This window comes from Notamacropus eugenii, chromosome 5 (genome assembly GCF_028372415.1).
Source record: "Notamacropus eugenii isolate mMacEug1 chromosome 5, mMacEug1.pri_v2, whole genome shotgun sequence".
NCBI lineage: Eukaryota > Metazoa > Chordata > Mammalia > Diprotodontia > Macropodidae > Notamacropus > Notamacropus eugenii.
The window spans coordinates 29,226,385-29,247,187 of NC_092876.1; the positions used below are offsets into that span (position 1 = coordinate 29,226,385).

Genomic DNA, 20,803 nt, shown 5'->3' on the forward strand with positions numbered 1-20,803 from the left:
GGGGTGGTTAGTGGGCCCCCCCCCCCAGGCTCAGATAGCAATGTAGACATGTTCTAGCCCAACTCTACAGGCAACACAGACTCAGAAACAACTGTAGTCTGCCAGGTCTTATTGAGTCCCTCCTAGGGCCCAAGGCATTGTTCCTTCTGCTATCTGCAGTGCCTGAAGTGTGGGGTATAGGAGTCTGTCAGAGGATGCTGCTCTCCTCTCATCCCTCCCACAATACACAAGATACTCCCTCACGCACACACTTACCTGAAGGATGACAGCTGGCCACTGGGTTAACGTCTACCTTGAGACTACCTCTGGTCCTCCAGCATCTCTGAGAAAGCCACTTGAATATTTCCAAGGATGGAAACTCAGCTTCACACCATTTGAGTTGTTAGAAACTTGCCAGATCTGCCTCCCTGGAATTTTCCAATCCTGGGTCCGAGTTGTGTCCCTGAGCCAGCAGGTTTTCTGAGTAAAGGGACAGCCACTTTTTCTGTGGAAGGCCTTGGCCTCTTCAGTGCAGAGGTGGGAACTGACCCCTTCCCTGCCAGGCATGTAAGAGAGCCACTGTTGTCATTCATCTCTCTGTTCTAAATACTAAAGAGAAATTGTTTTTCTGACTCCCTCCTCAGGCCCTGTCTCAGAGGGATCCGCCCTCACAACAATTTCTTCTTTTTCGATGGCATTAAGGGAAAATGGGATTGTCGAATGCCTTGGTCCAAAATGAAAGCAAGCCTTGGACCCCTGGATGATGACCTGTAACATGTCATTGAGGTCCAGGTGCAGCCCCCCCCAGGACCCCAAAGAGAAGAGCCTTTAACATTGGGATTCAGCAGGTGTGCTGCTTATGGTCATTAACAAATGTTGGTCAATATAAGGGGATTGGAGATGGACTGTTAGTGTTCTCAGCATGAATCCATACCACGTTTGTCCTGCCTGGGCAGAGGTCACTGACCCCAGCCAGGCTTTCTTCTTTGTTATATTCCTTAGGATACTTCTCTGGAAGGGACAGGGTGACCCATTCCCTGGGAGCTTCTCTCCACCCTCTCCTTATTCCCCACCTGAAGTCATGGCCAGGGCATTCTAACTTCAGGTGGGGAATGAGGCTGGATCAGGGTGAACAAAGGTTGCACATTTAGGCAGGTGCCCTTGGGCAAGGCATCGGAAGGGAGGGCACCAGGGCCTGAAGCAGGACTTGGCATTTTAGTTTAGAATCCCTTTGTTAGAGTCCAGTTTGAGTTGGGGTTATTCCTGGTTTCTCTTCAGAGTTAGTCACCCACTGAGTAGGACATGGCTCTACTCTTTGGCTTCCTAAGGGGATTTCAGCCCTTTAATCATTGTGACTGACTAACAATGTAAGCATTTTGAGGAAAATCTTTGAATTTCAAAATCACCCCTTAGGCCGAGCCCAGTGCCTACTACTGAAGGCCAATGTTGTGTAAGCTGGCAAAATCATTCACATAGCCTCTTTAGACAGGAGTTTCTTGCATTTTTTATGAAGGTGGGGGCAGGGGTGGGGAGAGGTTTTGTTGTTTAATAATGTTTTTTTGGCCATCCAAGAACGGCAGCTGTTGTATTTTACATGTTTTCTATATTTTCCTGGATTCTGAAAAACATAATAAAATAAAGTTGGTTGCTTCTGGGTTTGTCTTTCTTCTGTGCTGGAAATCTTTCAGAGAAAAGGAATAGTTTCCTGACAGTTAATCTCTTGGATCCTAAAGGAGCACTCTTCTCTCTGGCAGCCTGGGGTTCCTTCCCACCCTTGGCCTTGGATTCTCACCACATTCCAGTGGATTACAAGAAGGGCTGAGAGTTTCACAGGAGAATGTAGAGGACAGGGAAAGGGGTCGGGATTTGAGTGGTGCAGTGCCCCAGAGTCTCATGGGGAAAGAAACTGTCATCTGCTAAATAATCCTCTTAATGATGGCCGGGAGAAAGAGAAGTTCGGAATACGGAGGAACTGTTGATAGGAGGCTGTGTTCTAGTGCAAGGATTGGCTGTAGTCAGCCCAGTTCCCCCACTCAGTCTCTGCCGGCTGTGGGCTGTACCTTCCCAGGGAGAAGGCTCTATTGGCTGCTCCTGTTGTCGGGAGGCAGAGTCTGCCCTGGCTGCAGGCTTTCCCTTCACCAGCTTCTGCTCCCCCTCGAGCCTGCCATGGGGAGAATTCAGTTCAGCCAACACTCAATACCTGCTGTGTTTGCTTAATGGCTAGGTGCTAACCTTCAGCCAATTGTGGATTCTTAGAAGGCGCTCCCTCCCCTGAATCACAGCTTGAGCCGTAGGAAAGGGACCTTAGAGATTATCTGAGCCAGGGAAGGAAGCCAAGGCTGCCCAGCTTGGCTGGTGCCAGTCACAGGTCAACTCAGGTCATCAGGAGGGTCAGGCTGGAAAGTGTGGCACTCTCACTCTCATCCTCTTAAACACTCTGACTGCATGATGTAGAAGCATACTCCAAGCATGCCTTTCCTCAAAGCTGAGTGAAGTGAGTCTCTGTGATGATGTCCTTTGAGTCAGATGTCTTCTTCAAAGATCACCCAAACCAGTGACTCTGGAACTGACCCCCTTTACACCCTAAAAAAACTGTTGAAGAGTACTTTCCCCATCCTTAAAGATCTTTGGTTTATGTGAGTTTTATTTGTAGACATTTGCCATTGGAAATTAAAACATAGACTCCCTGGGAGCATCTCAAGGGGCCCCCTCTCCCCAGCCAGGTCAGAGTAGGAAGGAACCCAGGGGTATCCATCCAGTTGTCATCTTAAGCAGGCTTCTGTTTGAAGATGAGTTCACTCCTCTTGCAAGCAGCTCTAAATTAAGGAGTCTTTACACCAGAGGAGTGGGGCAGGAGTTGGTGTCTAAGTGATGGAGCAGGGTATTGGTGTTGACTCCCAATACAAAGGTTATCCTATCGCAACATTATTAGCTTTGGGTTGACCTAAAAGTACCAAATTTAGCAATAGGTTTTTGCTTTCACATTTAAACCTGACAACAGGTAGGAAAGTAGGCCAGAATTGATTCTATGAAGTCTGCCTGTTGGCCAGTGTTCAAGCATTTGAAATGTTCCAGCTACCTTCCTCTGCCACCTGGAAAATTATTACCCCATTTTGACCTAGAAGAGCCCCACCCGGAAGCCAGGGAAGCAAAGAAGGCTTTTTCATTGGTGGAGCCTATTGGATCTGGTCCCCCAGTATCCTCCTTCACTTGGTTAAATTCAGGTGTGATTCAAGAGTTGTTGAGTAGCTGGGTGGCGCAGTGGATAGAGCTTCAAGCCTGGAATCAGGAAGATCTGAGTTCAGATCTGGTCTGGGCAAGTCACTTCATCCCTTTTTTTTGCCTCGGTTTCATCATCTGTAAAATGAGCTGGAAAGGGAAATGGCAAACCACTCCAGTATCCCTGCCAAAGAAAACCTCAAACAGGGTCACGAGAGTCAGACATCTGAACAACAAAATGGTAGATTTTGTTTTAATGGAGTGCTGAATCAGTAAGGCCTAGGTTCTGGTCCTACCACTGATTTACTGGATGTACAACCCTGGTCCAGTAGCTTAACTTCTCAGTACCTCAGCAGCTGTCAGACCACATAGGGAAGGTGAGAGCTGCCTGTCTGGATGAAATCACAGATCTGGGTTTTCTTTTTTAAAAGTTGGTCCCTGGACACGAAACACGGGGAAGGGGACCTCACTTCACCTCCTGTTTTCTGTGGTGTTGGAGGACAGAACAGTGGGGAAATGGAGCACAGTTGTGTTTGGGAGCTGAAGAACAGCTCCTCCCTTGAAGTAACCCAGGATCACCCCAGCTGTGGTCTGCATGAGATCGGAAGCAAGCCCTCTGCCAGAAAAACGCGGTTCCAGAAGAGGGGACTGAAACACTCCAACAATTTGATTTTATTAAGTGCCAATTGTATACTTGACAGGAAAGCAAAGGGATACAAATTAGTCCCTTTCCTACCTTGGGGCACTTCTTTATGTTTTCCTGACTCCTAGGCTACACCTGTCCCTGGCACCCTCCAAAGCCTCAGTCCCAACTGCTGCAGTCTAGTGGTGCTTGGAACCTTGAGATGCAAGGGTACAGGATGGGTCTGCCTCAAAAGAATTTCATCACTCAGGCCTTCTTTCAGTCAGAGACAAGGTTTATTGTGTTGTCAACAGAAGCTGGCTGGATTCTAAGGATCTGCATATTTGATGAGGAGATGAGACTGATATTTTTATACAGAAAAAGACTAAGAAAATCTGGATGGGATTAAGAAGTGGCAAGTAGCCTGGGATGGTCTGGAGGTAACTGGGAATGAAGGGCTGGGTTGGAGGCCACCTTGAAAGGACAGTTGAAAGAATTCTACTGGAGTGGTCTGGATGCCTCAAGTGAACCAGGGATCTGGGCTGCTGAAATTTGTGGGAAAGTTCAAGGACTCTTCCTTTTAGGGGTTCAGGTCCCAGTACCCCACCACAAAACCCCCAAGTCACAGAAAAGTAGGGTCATTGATGGGGCTTTTGTAGGCCCCTCAGCCTACTTGATTTTGCACTTGCTGAAGATGCATAGAATGGAGCTAGGACCTGCCCTAGCTGTCATTTAAATACAGTGCCTTTATCATAGAGGTGAGGACACAAATGAGTCACTCCATGACCTCATGATCTGTTGGATCCCACTCTAGTATATTTCCCCAAATGCCTTCCAGTCGCCGCTCCGTGGGTGAAGTCCAAAGATGTCTCTAAGCTGAGCATCTGGTAGCAAAATGAGACACTGTCTTGGAACCCCTCCTTCCATAGAACTTTGGGATCTCACAGCTTGCCTCTCAATTGGAGAGTGTCCAATGCGAGGGGCAGAGGGCTCTGAGAAGAGGAGAGAACCAAGGCTGACTCAGTGTTGCAGGATAAGTTCTGTTCTCCCTAGCTCTTCCTCCCCTCCATGACTGCTGATTTAGCTTTCTGTGTCCATATTGTCTCCCTAGATCCAAGGTAGAGCCCAAGAAGGCCTGGGCTCTTTGACTTTTGTCCTGGCACTCCCAGCATCAAGCCGACTGAAGTTTATGAATGGTTTATAATCTCCCCAGTCTGCTTGGGGGCTTTTTCCTGTGAACCTTTTCCTGCTACTCCCCTTCTTTATCTTGCATATTTTTACTACTGTACTAAGGCTTCACGTGATGGCTTCTTATTAGGTAAATCCTGACTTTCTCTGTTCCAACTCTGTTCCACCTGCTAGCAGCTTCTCCCTAATGACTTTGATCACCAAGGAAGCAGGTCCCTCTCAGTTTCTACAGCTCTGTCTTCAAGTCAGACAGTCCCCCTCCCCACTGTAGCCCTCTCCTAGCTCAATCACAGGCATCGCCCCATCAGCCCAACAGCTTTCTACCAATCTCATTGATAATTTGGTCCCTACTCACCTACTCACCCATCTCCTGTTCACCTGGAGCAGGCAATGTCCTCTGGTTTATCCAGGGCCAATTAGCGTAATCAGGCATTTTAGCGGGGATCTCTGAGAGCAGACGGTCAGGAATACTCCGCTCAGTGAGGAAAGGAGAGTGCCTCCTAGGAATATAGGGAGCAACGCTCAAATGTGGGCTCTTTGCCAGAGGACATAGGTGAATCAAGAAATGTCAGAGCTTGAAAGGACCCTTAGAGCAGACTCCCTGGGGCAGGCAGTCTGGTGAAGCAAGCCCGGAGACCCTTGTCAGAATGAAGTAACAGAAGGATTACAAAGGACACCAATCATGTGAAAATACAGTTATAAAAAAAATCTTTTTAAAGCAAATTCACCAATCCTAACCACCCCTCCAGGAGGCATTATGGTTTTAAAGCAAAGATCACTTAGGAGTGGGCTGGAGTCATTCATAGGAGGTGATGGGTTATTACTAGCACAAGTTCCTAACATAAGTTAATATAAGTTCTTCGAACAGTCCCAACTGATACAATAGTACATCAGTCTTATAAATGAATCAGAAGTAATACCACCATCCATGCATATTGAGTTAACTGGTTGTAACTTACATAATTCTTACTCTCACAGCACTAACAACTCAAAATTAATTCTATTTTTACTACTCTTACTAATATAATCACTGATGCGCACTAAATCACAGTTACCCGATGACATTGAGTAGGAATGCCACAGATCCAAGTTAGCTTTATTAACATAATTCTCAGATCCACCCCTAACCTCTCTCCTGACCTTCCATCCCACATCTCCAGTTGCCTCTTGGATAGCACCAACCTGCTCCATTCACCAGACTGTTTCACCACCCCCATCTAATCTGTGGCCAAGATCAACTTGCATACTATCTTGAATGTGCCCCCTCACTGGGGGGCAGGTCCTTATTGCCCCAGGCTGGGTCAGCCTGCCTTCCTCAAAGTTCCCTCCAACTCATCCTGGACAGTTGCCATAGTCCACTGGTGGGTCTCCTTCCCTCAAGCCTCTCCCCACCCCAGTCCTTCCTCCTCTCAGCTACCAAAGTGATTTTAGAAAAGCACAGGTCTGACCATGACCATCTCCACCCCTATCCTTCTCTTCAGGCTTCTGCTGACTGCAGGATCAAATATGAAATCCTCTTTTAAAGCCTGTCTTTTCACAACTTACCCCCAAAGACTCCATAATCCAGTAATACAGGCCTTCATGCTGTCCTCATGGAGGAGGACACGACATGGCCTGACTGGGTATTTTCACTGACTGTTGTCCCCCTACCATTCCTAGATTGCTACTCTTCTCAGTCATCTGGTTTCTCTGGCTTCAAGTGTCAGCTAAAGCCTTCTTAATGGTTCCTCTTAATGTCTGTGCCTTCCTTCTAAGGTTACCTTCCTGGTACATATCTTGTTGTTTTGGAGTTAAATGACTTGCCCAAGGTCACACACCTAATAAGTGTCTAAGGGCAGATTTGAACTCAGGTCATTCCTGACTCCAGGCCTGGCTCTATCCACTGTGCCACTTACTGCTTCTACTTAAATATATCTTGTATGTGTCCAGTTGTAGGCATGTTGTTCCCCCCATTAGACCACTAGTTCCTTGAGGTCAAGGGGACAACTGAGGTTTTTTTGGAGGGGTGGTTTTTTTTTTTCCTTTGTAGCCCCAAGTCTTGACTACAGTGGCAGGTCAGCAAGTTAAGTGAACAAGCTGTATTAAAGCCTTATTCTGTGTGAAGCAGTGTGCCAAGCACTGGGGATACAGAGAGAGGCTCTGCCTTCAGGAGCTTATGTTCAAATGGAGACAACACTTTGAAAGGAAACTGCGCAGGGGATTGAGACCCAGATTAATGACCAATGGCTTGTCCACCTCACACTCAAATTGTAGATCCTGGGAAGAACTCAAAGATTGGAGAAAAACGCCACAGGATAGAAAAGGCAGCTGAGATTTGGTGGCTAAACCCAGACTGTTAGTAGAAACTTAATAAATGCTTGTCAATAGAGCAACTGCCTGACTGTAGTTGTCAAGAATGAAGAATTCAGGAACCAAGATGGCGGCCATGTAAATGAAGAGAACAGGACAGATGAGAGGTGTCATCAAGGTAGAATCAACAAGACTAGACAGTTAGCTAGATATGGAGGGAGGAGATGAGGGGATAGGAAGAGCTAAGGATGACTCCAAATTTAGGAATATAGATCATGGAAAGGATGGGGGTTCCACAGTTTGAAAGAAGTTGGAGGAAGGTCAGGTTTCTGGCAGCTAGGGGGTGCCATAGCGCACAGAACTCCCACCCTAGAAGACTTGAGTTCAGACACTTAATAGCTGTGTGACCCTGGGCAAGTCATTTCACTGTGCCTCAGTTTTCTCCTCTGTAAAATGAGTGGGAGAAGGAAATGGCCAACCACTCCAGTTTGCCATGAAAACTTGCCATGGGGTCACGACTTAACAGCAACAACAGATTTTGACACTAAGATAAATTCTGTTTGGCCCATGTCGAGGCTGAGATGCCGACCAGGCATCCAGGTGAAGATGCCTTGCGGGCAATTGGAGATGTGATTGATGCTGCAGCTCAGGAGAGGAGCCGACTCAAGGATGGAGAACACTTATGCTAAAGGCTCCTGTGACACTGTAAGTCCAAAGGCTCTAAGACGTTGATGAAATGCACTAGGAATTAGTAAAAAGGCCATTTGGGCCAGAGCATGGAGGGCATTAACTGATCAGTCAACAAGCATTTATTAAGAACATACCAGGTTCCCAGCACTTGGCTAAACTCAGAACTGGCAAAAATAGAACCTCTCCCCAAGGAGCATACATTGTAATGAGGGAGAGAGACAAAATGGAAATGAATGGCTTTGCTTAGGGTCTATCCAGCACAGGGAGGAGGGAAGGTACCCTCAGAGGGCTGGGCCTAGGAGCTGGGAAGGCCTACAGAAAGCTGGGCTTGGGTAAAGGAAGCCGGGTAGTGGTGAGGGTACAGAACGTGTCAGGCTGCCCAAGGTACAGAGATGGGAATTGCAAGGAGACCTGTGTACCTGTATAGACTCATGGAGCAGAATAAAGTCTAAGAAATTGGTGGGACATGGGTTGGAAAAGACTGGGTTATGCAGAGCTTTAAATGCCAAGAAGTTGATTTCTCTATTTGATCCTGGAAGTAGTAGGGAGCCACTGGACTGTAATGACTGTTTCTGCTTTTGTAAAAATCACCTTAGGTGAGAGGAGCAGCGGGATAGAATGGAGAGAGACCAATGAAAAGGAACCCAGGGTTCAGGGTAAAGGTCTAAACTGGTGTTGTGACTATGTGAGTAGAGGAAGACAGAAACAAAAACGCTGCTAGGTGGCGCTATAGTGCACAGAGCTCTGGGCCTGGAGTCAGGAAGGACCTAAGTTCAAATCCCATCTCAGATACCTACTAGCTGTATGACCTTGGGCAAGTTGCTTCACCCTGTTTGTCTTGGTTTCCTCATCTGCAGAAGGAAATGGAAATGGATCCCAGAGTGGAAGCAAACCACTCTAGTATCTTTGCTGAGAAAACCCTAAGTGGGGTCACAGAGTCATTCACAAAATGTCATAACAACCACTTAGTAATAACAAAAGTACTTACCGTGTGCCAAGCAATTTACAAATATCTCTGTTGGTCCTCACAATAACCTTGGGAGGTGGGAGCTATTATTATCATCCCCATTTTACAGATGAGGTAACTGAGGCAAGCAGAGCTTAAGTGACTTGCCCAGGATCACACAGCTAGGTCAGATTTGAACTTAGGTCTTCCTGACTCCATGCCTGGCACTCCATCCATGGTATCACCTAGATGTCTAAGAGGAGCATTATAATAGGACATTACCTAATGGAGGTGAATGAATCAAATGAGGAATTTTTAAAAAAATAAATTATTTATTTTTAGTTTTCAACATTCACTTCCATAATTTTTACAATTTTCTCCACCTCCCTCCCCTTCCCTCTCTCCAAGATGGAGTGCAATTGGATATAGGCTCTACATATACATTCCAAAAGAGGAATTTTTAAGGATGAGAAGGGACAGCCGTGGAGTCAGCAGATGGGGAAGAAATTGAAGACACTGTGGGGATGATCCTGGGTCCACCAGAAGGAGAAGACCGGATGGGACTGGGGTCAAGGAGAAGGGGCTGCTCTGTATCCAAGCCCAGAGTCAAGGAGGAGACAACTCAGTGATGAGAGACAGGGGGATGGGTCTGAGGTGGGGTCCTCAGCTGGGAGGGGAGGGGGACAGGGCTGGGAAAGGCTTAGTGAGGAATAATGAACCAGACAGGGCAGGGAATGGGTCCCACAGATTTGTGTGGGCCTGATCAGCCTGCTGGCACAAGGCATGAGTTTGAATCCAACCTCAGAAGCTTCCTAGCTCTGTGACCCAGAGCAGATTGCCAAACCTTTCAGGCTTAGTTTCTTCACTGATAGCATGGGGATTATAGCAGCATCCACCTCTGGGGTTGTGAGGATCAAAGGAGATAACATAAAAAGTGTTTTACAAGCCTTAAAATGCTAGCTCTTATTCTTATCAATTTTGTTATTTTCTCTACTTCTATTCAGCAATGGATGAATATCAATAAAGGAGGAAGATCCAGGGTTGTCTGACTTTCATGACCCCATTTGGGGATTTTTTTGGCAGAGAAACTCGAGTGGTTTGCTCTTTCCTTCTCCAACTCATTTTTACAGATGAGGAAACTGAGGCAGACAGGGTTAAGTGATTTGCCCAGGGTCACACACCTAGGAAGTATCTGAGGCTGGATTTAAATTCATGAACATGAATCTTCTTGATTCCAAGCCCCATGCTCTATCTACTGCACCACCCGGTTGGCCAGAAAGGGTGGTAAGGAGGAATAATGCATAAAAAAATCCTGAAAAAGTAGCCTAGAGCCAGGCTGGGAAAGGCTTTGAATGGCAAATTTGTATTTTTGTAGGGAGGCTATTGAAGAGTTGAGTGATATGATCAGACTTGCTTTAGGGACCTCACCTATGCAGATATGAGAAAGTTGAATTAGAGAGAGGGGAAGGATTGCTTTCAGGGAGACTTGCATTAGTTCAGGCCTTGAATAAAGGTGATGGAGAAGAGTGGGCAGTGGTAAGAGATGTTGTGGCCTTAGCATTGATAAGAACCTGGCAGCAGGGGCTATCCCATAGTCTGGCAGCCCTACCCAGGGCTACTTTCCCAGCTTCCAACCACATTGGTGAGTTGGCTCTCTAGAGAGTGGCTACAGAGAGTCATTCAGACTCAACTAACTTAGAAAAGAATGACGAAAAAGAAAATGATGCCTTCAGTTGAAACACTGGAGTAAGGGCAGCTTTGGACGTAATGAATTGGAGGTGCCTGTGGATGCCTCAAATTGGTTAGACGGCCAGACTCAAAGAGTGTTAGTCAATGCCAGCTTGGCAGGAGGTTGCCAGTGCAGTGGTCCGGGGCTCTGTGTTTGGTCCTGTGGCTGATGAACATTTTTATAAATTATTCTGAGAAAGGAGGCTTCCAAACCCTGCCACAGCACAGTGGTTATGACAGAGGGCAAAGTCTGGCTCCTGCTTGCCTGCTGGGCTTATCAATTCACCTGTGTGCCTCAGTTTCTGTAAAGTGGGAGTAATAATATTGGCTCAGGAGAAGAAAGTGAGGTGGGTGACTTTGCCCAGCCCTCCCTCACTCAAATCAGTCAGCTGCAAGTCATGTCATCATCTTGATGTCATCGAACACACAACCTCCTAAGGTTGTTGTGAGGATCAAATGAGATGTTTGGTTTGTTTGTTTGTTTGTTTTTAAAGAAAGAAAAAGTACTTAGCATGGTGCCTGGTACATTTATTCATCTGTGTCCAACTTTTCATGACCCAATGGTCATGAAAGCCATGGGGTTTTCTTGGCAAAGATACTGGATTGCTTTAATTTTGCCATTTCCTTCTCTAGTGAATTAAGGCAAATTGAAGTTACGTGACTTGCCCAGGGTCACATAGCTAGTAAGTGTCTGATGCTGGATTTGAACTCAGGTCTTCCTGACTCCAGGTCCAGTGCCACCTAGCTGCCTTCATATGCCTCCTACTATGCTTGGTATATAGTAGGTTCTTAATAAATGTTGACTGACGTATTGATAGACTTCATGCTACATCCATTCCATTACCCTCTGAATCCCCCTCTCAATGGCTCACGCTGACATGGTGTATTGTGACTTGTAGATTTCTCTTTTTAGCAAGTAATTATTCTGCACTTCAAAAAGGAGGACCCTGAAGTCTCAAGAGGTGAGGATTTACTCAAGGTCATGCATGAATCAGTAGCAAAGCTGGGATCCAAGTAATTACAAGATTTAGGGGCAAAGTGACAGCAGTACCTTGAAGATTATCTAGTCCTCATGTTGTAGATGGGGAAACTGAGGCCCAGAGAAGTTACCCAGATGTCCCCAAGGTCACACATTAGAAAAGAACCAAACTTGGGTCTTCTGACTCCAAATCCCTTGCTCTCCCCCCTTTACCACATTGTCACTGTCTTGAAAATTGCTTCTGGAGACTCCGCATCTCCTGTTCCCTGCACTGTGTATACCACACTCCACACCTTCCTTCCTTCCTTCCTTCCTTCCTTCCTTCCTTCCTTCCTTCCTTCCTTCCTTCCTTCCTTCCTTTTTTATTCTTCCCCCCCCTCCCTTCCTCCCTCCCTCCCTCCATCCATCATTTGAGTCTTTGGTAGTGTCTTACTCACAAGTGAACACCCTCCTTTCTTTTTTTAGGGCCCACAGCCTCTACTTTCTCCAGCCCCTCCCCCCAACTCAATGTGTCCTGTACATAGTAGGTGCTTAGAAAAAGTGTTTCTTGTTTTATTCTAGCTCAGCAGACAAGAAACACATAGGAAAATGGTCTCTGAATATTGACCAGCCCAAGATCCTAAGCTAGGCAAGCTACAGACCTTTCTGCTAAGGGGAGATCAGAGGGCTGGCTATGGATAGATCTCTTTCCAAAGGAAGAGAAAGTCACCATTTCTGTTACTAAAAGAAGTGTTTGTCTCTGCTGATATACAGGGGGAGATTATCAATGGAATGAATTATAATTGTATGGACACCAGTTGCACTAGCTGAGGCAACTGGGTGATGCAGTGTCTTGAGATTAAATGGTGCCTTAGACACTTCCCATTGGTCACTTAGCTGCTCTTAGCCTCAATTTCCTCATCTGTAAAATGGAAGTACTAATAGCAACTAGTTTGGGGTTGTGAGGATCAAATAAGAGAACATATAAAAAGCACTTTACAAACCTTAAAGAGTCAATACATGCTAATATTATTAGTTTCAGGAAGAGAGGAGGCAGTCCCACTTTGATTCTGTATTTTTGTATCTCTTTTTAGTGCTATATGTATCTATGTCCCTGCTTGTTTGTGTTTCTGTTATCTCTTTGTGTCTCCCTTGGCCTCCCATTCTCTGTTTATATATACCCTTTATATTTGAATTGTTATCTTTTTTAATCTCTCCCCCTTTCCTCCCTCTAAGGTCAGGGGCCAACTCACTTTTTTTTTTTGTATGCCCAGGAACACAAGATCCTACTCCATACCTCATTTGTTATGGAGGGGATCCTTAGTTCTTAAAGTATGGGCCAGCAAAGTGATAACTCTGCCAGGTTCTCCCAAGCTCCAAAGGCTTCAAATAGAGTTTCAGCAACAGACCCCATCTAATTTCCAAGCCTAGCTAAATTGGTTGGCAACTTGGCTATGACAACTCATGAAACAAAAATACAAAATGATCCTTGGTTCTGTGGATTACCCTTCAACCTCTGTGGTAAGAATGGCAAAATAGGCCAGGAACCACAATTCTTAGACCATCTATAAACATTAAGAGGTGCAGGAAGACCTAGGCACATCATTCACCCTCTCAGGGCTCTAAGCAGCTCTCCAAGATTGTAATTTGCAGAATAGGTGCTGATCTGTATTGGTAAAGGTACTCTCCCCACCTGGGAGTTCCTTCTACCTTAGTAGCCTAAATATAAAGTTTGATCACCTAAACCAGGAAGAGCCAAAAACAGAGAAAGAAAATTATAGACCAGTTTCTCTAATGAATATAGATGCAAAATTTTTAAATAAGATATTAGCAAAAAGAATACAGCAACTTATCATGAGAATAATACTAATGTAATGTAATGATCAGGTAGGTTTAATACCAGAAATGTAGGGCTGGTTCAGTATTAGGAAAACTATCAGCATTATTGATCGTATCAACAACAAAACTAACAAACCATATGATTATCTCAATAGATGCAGAAAAAGCTTTTGACAAAATACAACACCCATTCCTATTGAAAACACTAGAGAGTGTAGGAATAAATGGATCCTTCGATAAAATAATAAGCAGTCTCGACCTAAAACCATCAGCAAGCATTATATATGATGAGGATAAGCTAGATGCATTTCCAATAAAATCAGGAATGAAACAAGGATGTCCATTATCATCACTGTTATTCAAATGGTACTAGAAATGTTAACTTTAGCAGTAAGAGAAGAAAAAGAAGTTGAAGAAATTAGAATAGGCAAAAAAAACCTAAATTAACACTCTTTGCAGATGATATGATATGCTTAGAGAAACCTAGAGCAGCAAGTAAAAAACTACTTGAAATAATAAACAACTTGGGCAAAGTTACAGGTTACAAAATAAACCCACACAAATCATCTGCATTTCTATATATTACTAACAAAGCCCAACAGCAAGAGATAGAAAGAGAAATCCTATTTAAAGCTATGGTACACATCATAAAATATCTGGGAGTCTAACTGCCAAAACAAACCCAGGGACTATATGAACACAATTACAAGACACTTTTCACACAAATAAAGTCAGATCTAAGTAAGAGGAAAAACATCAGTTGCTCGTGGATAGGTCGAGCTAATATAATGAAAATGACAGTTCTACCTAACTTAATTTACTTATTCAGTGCCATACCAATCAAACTACCAGAAAATTATTTTCTAGAACTAGAAAAAATAATATCAAAATTCATCTGGAAGAACAAAAGGTCCAGAATACTATGGGAACTAATGAAAAGAAATGCTAGGCAAGGTGACCTAGCCCTACCAGATCTCAAATTGCATTATAAAGCAGCAATCAAAAAAACCACTTGGTATTGGCTAAGAAATAGAGGGGTAGACCAGTGGAATAGGTTAGATACTCAAGACACATATACATAGCAATCTACTGTTTGATAAACCCAAGGACCCCAACTTCTGGGATAAGAACTCACTGTTTGACAAAAACTGCTGGCAAAACTGGATATCAGTGTGGCAGAAACTGGGCATAGACCAATCCCTGACACCATCACAAGAATAAAGTCGAAATGGATACATGATCTAGGTATAAAGACTGATACTATAAACAAATTAGGGGAGCAAGGAATAGTGTATTTGTCAGATTTATGGAGAATGCAGAAATTTATGACCCAACAAGAGATAGAGAACATTATGAAGTACAAAATGGATAATTTTGATTACAATAAATTGAAAAGTTTTTGCACAAACAAACCCAATGCAACCAAGATTAGGAGGGAAACAGAAAACTTGGAAAGAATTTTTGCAACTAGAATTTAAGATAAAGACCTCATTTTTAAAATATATACAGAACTGAGTCAAATGTACAAGAATACAAGTCAGTCCCCAGTTGATAAATGGTCAAAGGATATGAACAGGGAATTTTCAGAGAAAGAAATTTAAACTATATATAATAATATGAAAAAATGTTCTAAATCACTATTGATTAGAGAGATACAAATCAAAACAACTCTGAGGTACCACATCACACCTATCAAATTGAATAACATGACAAAACAGGAAGATGATGAATGTTGGAGAAGATGTGGGAGAGTTGAAACACTAATTCATTGTTAGTGGAACTGTGAGCTGATCCAACCATTCTGGAGAGCAATTTGGAACTATGCCCAAAGGGCTACAAAAATGTGCATACCCTTTGACCCAGCTTTATCACTTCTAGGATTGTGTCCCCAAGAGTTCATAAAAATGGGAAAGGGTCCCACATGTACAAAAATATTTATAGTAGCACTCTTTGTAGTGGCCAAAAAGCATACCCTTTAACCCAGCAATACTGCTTCTGGGACTCTATCTCAAAGAGATCATAGAAATGGGAAAGGGGCCCACATGTACAAAAATATTTATAGCAGCTCTCTTTGTGGTGGCCAAAAACTGGAAATCGAGGGGATGCCCATCAATTGAGGAATGGCTGAACAAGCTGAGGTACATGAATGTAATGGAATACTATTGTGCTATGAGAAACGATGAACAGGAAGACTTCAGAGAAGCCTGGAAAGACTTATATGAACTGATGCTTGAGTGAAAGGAGCAGAACCAGGAGAACCTTGTACACAGTAACAAACACAGTATGCAAGGAATTTTTCTGGTAGACTTAGAACTTCATTGAAACGCATGGACTTAAAAAATTTCCAATGGACTCTTGAGGCAAAATGCTTTCCATATCCAGAGAAAGAACTGTGGAACTGGATCGCAGATAGAAACAGACTATTTTCTTTTGTATTATGTTTTGTTTTGTTATGTTTTTTCTCATGGTTTCTCTCATTCATTTAAATTCTTCTGTGGAACATGACCAGTGTGAAAATGTGTTTAAAAAAAAAATGTCTGATCAATCTTGACATTCTCATTATAAATGAAACTAGAAAACAAAGGGAAATTAGATGGAATGGTGGCTTACAGGTTCTCCATGGAGAGGCAAATAAGGGATTTGGTAGGGGTTTTGATATGTGTCCAAAGGTAACATTTCCTAGGACATTCTATGAAGAACTTGACAAGGCCCACCAAATTAAATCAAAATATGTTCTGATAGGGAATTTAGGTGGCAGCCTGAAGTCAGGAAAACCTGTATTCAAATCTGGCCTCAGGCACTTCCTCTGTGTGACCCTGGTTAAGTCACTTCACCCTGTTTGCCTCAGTTTCTGAATCTGTAAAATGAGCTGGAGAAGGAAATGACAAACATTCCAGTATCTCTCCCAAGAAAAACCCAAATGGAGTCACAAAGAGTCTGACATGACTGAATTGACTGACCACCACCACCAAATATCCTAACAGTCAGTGAATTCAGTTCAAAGGTGGGAGTAGGTGGGGATAGTGGAAAATCTGTATCAGGAATAAGAAATGAGAGAAGCCAATTAAGTGTAAACTATGCAAAAGCTTCAAGCTTACATGTCATGCATGATTCCTTTTTTTCTTCAAGAAAAGAACCAGAAGGTGTTGTACTTGGTAGTACCAAATAACATTGAAAAAAATAAGACTGATTATATTTTAGTAGGAAACAACTTGGAACTGATATGAGAATCATTCCTTCATCAACTGTCTGTATACAGTCAGACTACTGACTCAAAGCAAAAATTAAAGTGAATTCAAAGCTAGAAGAGTAAAAGCACAAAGATATGTGAAAATGAGACTCCAACCTGACCTATGTAAATAAGATATTGGTATCCAGAAATGAGATATGAACAGAAAAAAGTTCATTAATACTGATTTCAAAAATTTTTATAGAAATTTAACCTATGGAAATCAGCTGTCATATCAGGAGACCAAAAGAGCCTAAAAAGCATCCATTTTTTTTCTGCATACACTTGCTTAATGAAGACATATGGCAGTCAAGGGCAACACCAATATAGAGTATAAACTCATTTGTAAGATCTTACTGAAACAGATGGTGGAAGATTATAAAGTTTCTCAACAATGAAAACTAGCAATAAAACTGGTTAAAAGAAAGGTTGGCAAGAGACCCAATAAAGCAAAATCATCCCAAGGGTATTTAAGAATGAAACAGGAAGGAAGACAAAATTTTAAAGAAAGATGGAAAAGATCTGCGGAGCTGTCTATAGAGGGGCAGACAGTTTTGTACAGAGGACTGAACTCTAGACTTGGAATCAAGAAGACCTAAGTTTGAATCCTGCCTCTGGTACTAAGTATGTGGCCCTGACCAAGTCAACTCCTCTCTGTATTTGTTTACTGATCTCTTAAATGAGGATAATCATAGTTACCTTGCTCACTGGGGTTGTGGTGCCTGTCAAATAAGATTATATGTCAAGTGCTTTGCAAACCTTAAAGGGCTATTTTGTTATTATAACAAAGCCTTTTTTACCACCACACATGGTGGAGACACCACACTTGGACTCTAATGATTATATTCTTACAGAGGACATAGAAATAACTCTAAAGAAAACCAAGAAGGAAGAAGCAGCAACTGAATTAGACCAAGTATATGCAGAGTCCTTGGTGGAATCAAATCAAGACAGCAGACATTTATTAAATGCCTACCACATGACTTTAACTAAAGCTTGAAGGAATCCAGGAGGCAGAGATGAGGAGGGAGAGAGGTCCAGGCTTGAGGAACAGCCAGTGAAAATGCCCAGAGTCAAGAGATGGAGCATCTTGTGTGAGGAACACTCAGAAAGCCAGTGTTACTGGGTCAGAGAGGGGAGTGAGGTGCAAGAACACTGGAAATGTGGGAAGGGGTCAGATTATGGGGAGCTCTGAATACCAAACAAAGGAGTGCTGGCAGTATCAAGAGAGAAGGCAGCATGTAGAACAGGTGTCTAAAAGGTAGAAGTGACTTGGCAAATGACTGGATACGGGGTGTGAGAGAAAGCCAAACGTGAAGGATGACACCTAGGTTTCAGTCATGGTGACTAGGAAGATGGTTGTGCCCTCTCCTGTAACAGGGAAGTATGGAAGGGTGGAAGCTTTGGGGTAGGGAAGGGAAAGATGTCTAGGAGATGCCTTATAGGCAGTTGGAGATGTGAGACTGAAGGTATCTAACCTGAGAGAGGTTAAGGCTGGACAAACAGGTCTGAGATCCATCCACATAGAGATGATAATTGAGTCTGTGATGATACAGTTGTTGGGGGAACCATATTTCAGGGTTTCTGAAGAAGGGTAAGATACCAAAGGCATGCCAAAAGTCTTAGAAATAATTAATACCTACCCCCCCCACACACACATGTACCTCACTTTGAGGGAACATCAGCCTATTTTCTCCTCTATATAAATATGAGAATAATATTTGGGTTTTTTTTGAGGGTGATTTTTGATACAAGAAAGTAGGCTTTCAGAAAGGGATATTCTACAGTAGCCTATAATTAAGATTGGGAGGAAGAGAAGCTTTTCTTTTTACATCAATTACATATTTCCCAATATTTTTTCCTTCCTCTTATAGATGGGGTTGGAGGGGGTGGGGGAAGCAGTTCGACAAAACTAAACCCTATAAATCACATCCAGTTAGATCTATGATCCTATGACAGACATGCATTGTTCTCCATCCATAGTCCCCCCTTAACAAAGAAGAGAGAGGAGATCCATTCTCTTATCTCTTCTTTGGGACCGAGGTTCATCATTATCACTAAACAGCTTGCTCTTTCCATCTTCTTTGTTATAATCATTACCTGTTTATTTGATGCTGGGCCTCCCTGAAAGAATGGCAAGCATGGATAATTTTGTTCTGCCCTATAATACCAGGGTAAGGCATAAAACAGGAAGGAAGATGTCTGTGCATGAGAAGTTTGCCATTGCCACAGACGAGACAATAGAACAGAGTTCAAGTGGAAGAGGGGTTCCCTCTCAAATGTAAAGTCTATCAGGTACTCCTGTTTGTAGCTCCTATCAGGTAGACTCTGAAATGTTGCAGAGTATCTAAGTGATCCATAGCTGGTCAAGAATTCAGCCTAACCGTCCATGTAGAAAACAACTGGATGAAGAATGTCCATTGTCCAGATGGTGATCAACAAGAACGAGCCATAGAGTTTGTCTATCAGTATGTATGTACCTTGGACAAATACTGCAAATGGATAAGGAGTTGTACAAAAGTGTTGAAGAATTGTAGTTTTTCTTTTAATGACCCCAAACTTCTTCCTAAAATAGAGGCCCACCTTTTTAATGTTACTATTCTGCCTGTGTGGTTTGTATGACTGCGAGTCATGGAATACTAGTCTCTAAAAAAATTGAAAATGAGGATCACTCAGAGTGCAGCAGAGAGGCACCTGGTAGATGTGAGCATGAGAATCCCCAAGAGGGCAGCAGGGGGGCTCATGCTAAGTGTGAGCATGAGTATTCCCTGGAGGTCAGCAGAGGAGCAGATGGTGAATGTGAAGAGGCTAAATGTAATTCATTACAAACAACACATTATGAAGAATAAACGGAGTAAGGGGAGTCCTCAAAGACATGGTGAGAGTGAGGGCCTGTGTGCTCCATTGGTATCCCTTCCTATGGGTGGACCTTCTTGTAGTAGAACGTGGACAAGAAGGACGCCAGATGGGCAACCTAGCTTGTTCGTAGTCTGTATCATTGGAAGGAATACCACCATCGACATGATCACAGATCCAACTGAGATAGACTGAATATAGTTTAATAACTGGTGACTTCAGTGCAAATGAAGCTTAAGGGAAAATGCAGAAAAACATCATTTAGGAGTAAGAAATGAAAGAGATCAAAGGTTTGCTAACTTTACCAAAGCTTATACCTACATATAATGAAAAATGAGAGGACGTGCTGGATGTGGTGAGCATCGCAAAAAATGAAGTTACTTATATCCTAACAAACAGGAGATGACATTACAGATATAGAAGAGGTTGATGGGATATTGAGCCTGGAGAAGCAGTGCAGTGTCGGGGGTAGACATGATGGCTGTCTTCTAATAGTTGGGGGAGGGGTTCCCCACCCCTGGCTTAGACTTATTCTGTTTAATCAGTCAGCAAGCATTTATTCTTCACTTGCTGTGTGCCAGACAAGAAAGGTAAAAAAACTTCCCTGTCTCTAAGGAGCTTACAGTCTCAAGGGGGAGAGATATTTAACCCATAGGGCACAGAGAATAAATAGAAGTTGCAGAAAAAAGCCAGTTTAGGCCTACTATCAGAAGAATCTTCCTAACATCTAGAACTGTCCCCAAATAGAAGGGGGCTGTGTATAGACGTGGCACATTCCTCCTTATTGGAGGAGGTCTTCAAGGACTTGCTAGAAAAGGATCCTTTGTTGGGTGTACGCAAGTGGGGTGGAATCCACTGCAGAGGGCCCTCCCACCTTCCAAATTCTGTGACTCATTTCTGAATCAGTAGTCTGTTTCTATTTGAGGCGTTACCTTGTTAGGGCAAAACAAGAAAGAAAAATGAAAACGAGAAGATAGGTTCATTTGAGGCACCTCCAACTTAAACCTATTTAAATACACTGCTCACATTGGAAAATGGGTAAAGGAACAGACATCAACACTGACTAGTATCATTTCCTCCATTCGATTAACTAACATGATAAATCAATTGCATCCCTGAGGAACCCAGAAGCACCTAGGAGCTGCCTTAGTCAGCAAATCCTTGATCTTGCCAAAAGATACATGGCAACCAATGGTAAGAGGAATTTAGAATATGAGCTCATTTGTAGAATGTTATAAAGGGGGATGGTGAAAGATTATG

The 20,803-nt window shown here is 43.4% G+C and overlaps 1 protein-coding gene across 2 annotated transcripts in view; it reads left to right on the forward strand.

Moving 5' to 3' along the window:
- Positions 1–1,634, forward strand: part of SAE1 (SUMO1 activating enzyme subunit 1) — a 56,901-nt gene extending 55,267 nt beyond the window's left edge. For both annotated transcript variants that reach the window (XM_072608111.1, XM_072608112.1), the window contains exon 9: positions 624–1,634. In XM_072608111.1, the coding sequence (XP_072464212.1) occupies positions 624–680 (57 nt within the window). In that variant the 3' untranslated portion in view covers positions 681–1,634. The remainder of the gene's footprint in view (positions 1–623) is intronic.
- Positions 1,635–20,803: the final 19,169 nt, after the last annotated feature.